Source organism: Dictyostelium purpureum (genome assembly GCF_000190715.1).
Source record: "Dictyostelium purpureum unplaced genomic scaffold DICPUscaffold_395, whole genome shotgun sequence".
Lineage (NCBI taxonomy): Eukaryota > Evosea > Eumycetozoa > Dictyosteliales > Dictyosteliaceae > Dictyostelium > Dictyostelium purpureum.
The window spans coordinates 21,062-28,472 of record NW_003519731.1 but is presented as its reverse complement, the minus strand read 5'-3'; the positions used below and the strand labels follow the sequence as shown (position 1 = coordinate 28,472).

The 7,411-nt window shown below is 24.7% G+C and overlaps 1 protein-coding gene across 1 annotated transcript; it reads right to left on the bottom strand.

The window, feature by feature from the left end:
* Positions 1–306: 306 nt before the first annotated feature.
* DICPUDRAFT_41521 (uncharacterized protein) lies at positions 307–6,354 on the bottom strand (the record flags this gene model as incomplete). Its single annotated transcript, XM_003293051.1, has 3 exons — positions 307–1,637; positions 5,455–6,078; positions 6,162–6,354. Coding segments are annotated over 3 exons (2,148 nt in total), but the record flags the coding sequence as incomplete, so codon positions are not given.
* Between the last annotated feature and the right edge of the window lie 1,057 nt (positions 6,355–7,411).

Here is a 7,411-nt window from a genome sequence, read left to right as displayed (position 1 = left end):
TTATATAAAATGGATAAAAATGAATAAGAGATAATCTTTTCTATAATTTTTTAAAAAAATACGATAATGATAATTGGTAAAAACCAAAGATAATTATAATTTTTAATTACAAAATGATAATGACACAGAAGGTTATTAATAAGAAAAAGAATAAACACACTGTGACTATAGTTAAGACCTTGTTCACAATTGTGCTGCCCAATATTACCCTTTCATAAAACTTCTTTTTATTTTATTCAATGATGAAAAATCAAAACAAATATCACTACATTTTTCTTTTGTTTTAAAACTATTATAATAGTTATTTTATTTATTATTTAAATTATTTAAATTAATAATTTTCTTTTCAAAAATTTTCTTTTGTTTTCTTTTATAAATAAAATATGTGATCGTAACAATTGCAGCTACACCGATACAGCTTACAACAACAGCAACTGGAATTACATACTTTTTGGATTTGTTGTTACAGTTTGATTTGAAATCAGGACTAATCAATAATGAAAAGTCAGGATCGATATAGCATGATGTTCTGCAATGTGGAATGTTAATACCAATGGTTACTGATTCGTTTTGACTCGATATTAATGATGTGGTGATTAATGTTGTGTGTCCATCTGATATTGCTCTGTTTATAAATCTACCATATAGAATCTTGTTGTCTTTGTTGATCGATATATAGTTTAATGTTTGATTGTCTAATATTGATGTTGATGTTGATGCTGATTTACTGTTACAATCGTTCGATGTTGTATCTGATACATTTGATATCATTTGTAATTGTAATGTGTTGAGTGGACTTTGATAGTTGTAATTGTGAATTGATACTGATACTTTAATCGATCCTTTATCTAATTTGAATTCTAAACCTGCGAATGAATATTGAATATCATTTTCTATTTCTTGAATTGATAATACGATTTGACATTCAGTTTCGTTTAATATTTGTGTGAATGTAACATTTGATCCGTTTTTATCATTTGATGTAATATTCCAATTGTTTTGAAGTGGATATTGTTTAACTGTGTCACTGTTGATATCGAGTTCTAATAATGATGTGATTAATATATTGTATGTTGTTTGATCGTTATTGATTGTTGTTGAGCCATCTGGATTAACTGTATTGTTGGTATTACCATTGTTATTGTTGTTGTTATTTGAAGGTGAACTACAATCGAATCCAGTCCATCTTGATTTACATTCGCAAATACCATTTGATGTATTACAAATACCATGGTTAGTATCGATACAGTTGTTTAAACATGTTTGTTGTTTTGATTGGTATACAAAAAAGTTGAATGATTTCCATGTGATTCCATTTTGATATACGATTACATCTTTTTTACCTGTACCTGCTCCAATGTTGCATGTGATTGTATTTGATGATATTGTATCTATTTTACATTCTTGATTACCGATTGTTATATTCAAATCTTTATGAATATCACCGAACCATCCATTCATTGTTACTAATCCACCATCTTCGTATGTTGGTGTTATTGATGATACATAATAGATTGGAGTATAACAGTTTTCGCCGGTCCAGTCTTTTGGGCATTCACAAATACCAGTATTATAGTTACATATATTACCATTATATGATTCACAGTTGTCTGGACATGATGTATAGTTGTTAAATACTTCGTTACCATCGTTGTTATCTAAATTTAAATTGAATGTTGTTTGTAATTGATCTACTTTGAGTGTGCCTGATACATTATTCAGTTGATTTGGATATGTTGTTAAAGTACATGTGATTTGATAAAATGTTGAATCAGTTACATCACAAGATTTATCACCAATTGTAATTGTTATTTCAGTGATATCGTATGAATAATATAAACCTTTGAATACTAAAATATGATTATTTGATGTTATATTTGATAACAATGGTGGATATGGATCTGGAGTTAATGTGAAGTTTTGACCGGAACTCTTGAAACTTATTTCGTGAATAATTCTATTTGGAGTATAGGAACTATATTCAATAAATTTTGAATTGGCTTTTAACATGTAATCAAATGATATATTAGATATAATATTACTTTGTGAAAATCCAATATTTTGACCGATTAATGATAATACTGGTTTTGTTACTATTTTGTTTATTAACCAAAAGGTTTGATTTAAATATTTTAATTTTGGAATAGTTTCTATTGAAAAGTTTTATTTGAAAGAAATGTAAAAATATTAATAAAAAATATTAATTTAAAATAATATATTTTGTAAACTTACTGCATGTTCCAATTGTATCGTAGTTATCAAATGAATTTAGATCAAAGTTTGATTTAAAAAAAGTATCGCTAAAATGGCATGTAAAACATTCTGGAATTTTACCTGTCATTGAATTATTTCTAACAATTAAACGCACAGAGCAATAAGATTCATCAATAGTTCCAGTTATTAAATTTGAGCTTAAATCTAAGGTTGTAATATTGTTTTTTGAACCATCCCATTTAGGTAAATCAACAATTTGATTATTATATAAAGATAACGTATAAATATCTGTATTATCAAATATTTTAGAGTTTGGAAGTTTTTTTAGTGGCCCAGATATATATGAGCTGAAAGTTAATTGTAATTAGTGTTAATTATTTTTTAATTGAAATAATAATAAATATAATAATACATACAATTGAAAAAGACCATTTGGAAGTTTTGAAAATGGTAATTCACCATCAATATGGAAACTATGAGTTTTGGAAAAAATTCTATTAATTATCAAAGATAGTGTTAGTATTTAATAAATTTTCATATTTAAAACAAAATCAACTTACAATTTTTTAATGAAAGAGTATCCTGTAAATTCAATAAATTCATTTGGTGTTTGAACATTATATTCTATAATGCTATAATGGGTGAAATAAATATTTATAAAATTTTTTTAATATAAACAATAATGTATACTTTTATACTTACAATGTAGGATTAATAGTTATATGTAATGGATCTTTTGAACCTAACAATATTGAAAGCGGAACCAGTGGATAAGTTAAACCTGTGAAACCATTTAATTGTATCATCCCTATATTATTATGTGTTGATAAGTTTTTGAAAGAATTGAAATCAAAATCACTTGTTAAATAATAATAAAATTCACCATTTGATTTAACATTTTCCATTGATGGATATTTCTTGTTACAAAATATGCATATCTAAAAAAAAGAGAATCATTTATAGTGTTTTCTAAATCATTATTTATATATAATCCATAATTCATATTGTTTGATAATGTAAAATCTGGGTCAATTTTAAAAGTATCTTTTAAAGGTGTAGTAAAAAGCGATAGAGACAAAGGTTCTTCAATTCTTTTTCCTAAAGTTGTAGCGAAACTCTTTGATTTGATTGGGAATTTGAAGCTTATTGATGGTGGTGAGACCATTTCTCTATATTTAAATTATTATTATTATTTTTATTATAACTTTTATTTTTATTTTTATTTTTTATTTTTATAATTACATTTCATCTAAAGACTCTGTTGCAAAATTAAAAAAGTTATCAGCTATATTCCATTTGTAGGTAATCATTCTTTTGAAATTTGGTCCAATACAATCTACATCGGTATTCTGTATAGCATTATTTGTTAACTGAGGACGTGTTGAAAAATCCATTTCAATTATATTTAAATTTGCATCGCATCGAAAATAAGGTTTATCTGTGCAAAAATTTAGAGCAGGGCTGTAACCTAGCTTTGTTAATAGATTGGTAAAACATGTGCCTATAAATAAAGAAAAAAATATTATTATTATTATTATAATTTTTATTTTTATTATTTTATTTACTTTCTGATTGTGAATACTGAAGTGAAAAATTAATAAATAATTTTATGAAAAATATTATTATTAGTGTTGACATATTGATTTTATATTTGAAAAAAAAGAAAATTTTTTTTTTTTTATTTAAAAAAACTTATTGCAATCCACAAAGATTTTTTTAATGATATCTAGATTTTTTTTTATTAAAATATTTGAAAAAAAAAAAATTTAAACAAGTTTTTTAAAATTTTCCCTTTTTTTTTTTTTTTAATGGGAAATTTTAATTTTTTATTTTTTAAAATTTTCATTATTATTCAAAACAATCCAAAAATTGAAACCATGACAAAAAATATTATTTTTATATTATTACATTGAAACACAAATAAAATTGACACAGAAGTTTGAGGATATTATTCAAAAAAATTTCTCTTTCCATAAAAATTCCTTTTATTTTATTTAATGAAAATTATATAATAGTTATTTTATTTATTATTTAAATTATTTAAATTAATAATTTTCTTTTCAAAAATTTTCTTTTGTTTTCTTTTATAAATAAAATAAGTGATCACAACAATAGCAGCTACACCGATACAGCTTACAACGATAGCAACTGGAATTACATAATTTTTGGATTTGTTGTCACAATTTGATTTGAAATCAGGACTAATTATTACTGAAAAGTCAGGATCGATATAGCATGATGTTCTGCAATGTGGAATGTTAATACCAATGGTTATTGATTCGTTTTGATTCGATATTAATGATGTGGTGATTAATGTTGTGTGTCCATCTGATATTGCTCTGTTTATAAATCTACCATATAGAATCTTGTTGTCTTTGTTGATCGATATATAGTTTAATGTTTGATTGTCTAATATTAATGTTGATGTTGATGCTGATTTACTGTTACAATTGTTCGATTTTGTATCTGATACATTTGATATAAATTGTAATTGTAATGTATTGAGTGGACTTTGATAGTTGTAATTGTGAATTGATACTGATACTTTAATCGAACCTTTATCTAATTTGAATTCTAAACCTGCGAATGAATATTGAATATCATTTTCTATTTCTTGAATTGATAATACGATTTGACATTCAGTTTCGTTTAATATTTGTGTGAATGTTACATTTGATCCGTTTTTATCATTTGATGTAATATTCCAATTGTTTTGAAGTGGATATTGTTTAACTGTGTCACTGTTGATATCGAGTTCTAATAATGATGTGATTAATATATTGTATGTTGTTTGATCATTATTAATTGTTGTTGAGCCATCTGGATTAACTGTGCTGTTGGTATTACCATTGTTATTGTTGTTGTTATTTGAAGGTGAACTACAATCGAATCCAGTCCATCCTGATTTACATTCGCAAATACCATTTGATGTATTACAAATACCATGGTTAGTATCGGTACAGTTGTTTAAACATGTTTGTTGTTTTGATTGGTATATAAAAAAGTTGAATGATTTCCATGTGATTCCATTTTGATATACGATTACATCTTTTTTACCTGTACCTGCTCCAATGTTGCATGTGATTGTATTTGATGATATCGTAACTATTTTGCATCCTTGATTACCGATTGTTACTTTTAAATCTTGATGAATATCACCGAACCATCCATTCATTGTTACTAATCCGCCATCTTCGTATGTTGGTGTTATTGATGATACATAATGGATTGGAGTATAACAGTTTTCACCGGTCCAGTCTTTTGGGCATTCACAAATACCAGTATTATAGTTGCATATATTACCATTATATGATTCACAGTTGTCTGGACATGATGTATAGTTGTTGAATACTTCGTTACCATCGTTGTTATCTAAATTTAAATTGAATGTTGTTTGTAATTGATCTACTTTGAGTGTGCCTGATACATTATTCAGTTGATTTGGATATGTTATTAAAGTACATGTGATTTGATAAAATGTTGAATCAGTTACATCACAAGATTTATCACCAATTGTAATTGTTATTTCAGTGATATCGTATGAATAATATAAACCTTTGAATTCCAAAATATGATTATTTGATGTTATATTTGATAATAATGGTGGATATGGATCTGGAGTTAATGTGAAGTTTTGACCTGTACTCCTGAAACTTATTTCGTGAATAATTCTATTTGGAGTATAGGAGTCATATTTTATAAATTTTGAATTGGCTTTTAACATGAAATTAAATGGTATATTTGTTTCAATATCACTTATTGAATATCCAATATTTTGACCGATTAATGATAATACTGGTTCTGTTACTATTTTGTTTTGTTTCCAAAAAGTTTGATTTAAATATTTTAATTTTGGAATAGTTTCTATTTAAAAGTTTTTAAAAAACAAAATGTATAAAAATTAATACCAAAAGTAATAATTTAAATAATATATTTTATAAACTTACTGCATGTTCCTATTGTATCGTAGTTATCAAAAAAATTAAGATCAAAGTTTGATTTAAAATATAAATCGCTAAAATGGCATGTAAAACATTCTGGAATTTTACCTGTCATTAAGTTTCTATAAATATTTAAACGCACAGAGCAATAAGATTCATCAATAGTTCCAGTTATTGAATTTGAGCTTAACTCTAGGTATACTATATTGTTTTTTGAACCATCCCATTTTGGTAAATCACCACCTATTTGATTATAATATAAAGATAACTGATAAATATCAGTATTATCAAATATTTTATAATTTGGAAGTTTTTTTAATGGACCATAATAATATGAACTGAAGTTAATTGTTATTAGTGTTAATTATTTTATTATTGCAATAATAAAATAAATAATACATACAATTGAAAAAGACCATTTGGAAGTTTTGAAAATGGTAATTCACCATTAATATGGAAATTCAGAGTATTTGTAAATGATCTATTAATTATCAAAGATAGTGTTAGTATTTAATAAAATTTAAATTTTCTTATTTTAAATAATATTAACTTACAAACTTTTAAAGAAAGAGTATCCTGTAAATTCAATAAACTCATTTGGTGTTTGAACATTATATTCTATAAGGCTTTAATGTGTGAGATAAATATTTTTATTTTTTATTAAAAATTATAATATATAGTTTTATACTTACATTGTTGGAAAAATATAAAAAATATATGGATCTTTTGAACCTAATAATATCGATAGCGGAACCAGAGGATAAAATAGACCTGTAAAACCTCTTAAATGTATAAGTCCTATATTATTATGAGTTGATAAATTTTTAAAAGAATTGAAATCGAAATCGCTTGTTAAATAATATGAAAATTTATTGGAAATAACATTTTCCATTGATGGGATATTTCTTGTTACAAAATAGGCATCTTTACAAACAAAAGGATCGTTTAAGGTGTATTCTAAATCATTATTTACATATAATCCATAATTCATATTGTTTGATAGTGTAGGATCTGGGTCAATTTTAAAAGTATCTTTTAAGGGTGTTGTAAAAAGTGATAGAGACAAAGGTTCCTCAATTCTTTTTCCTAAAGTTGTCCTGAAACTCTTTGAATTGATTGGGTATTTGAAGCTTATTGATTGTGTTGAAACCATTTCTCTATATTTATATTATTGTTATTGTTATTATTTTTATTTTTTATTATATTAAATTTAATTTATAATTACATGTAATCTAAAGACTCTGTTGCAAAATCAA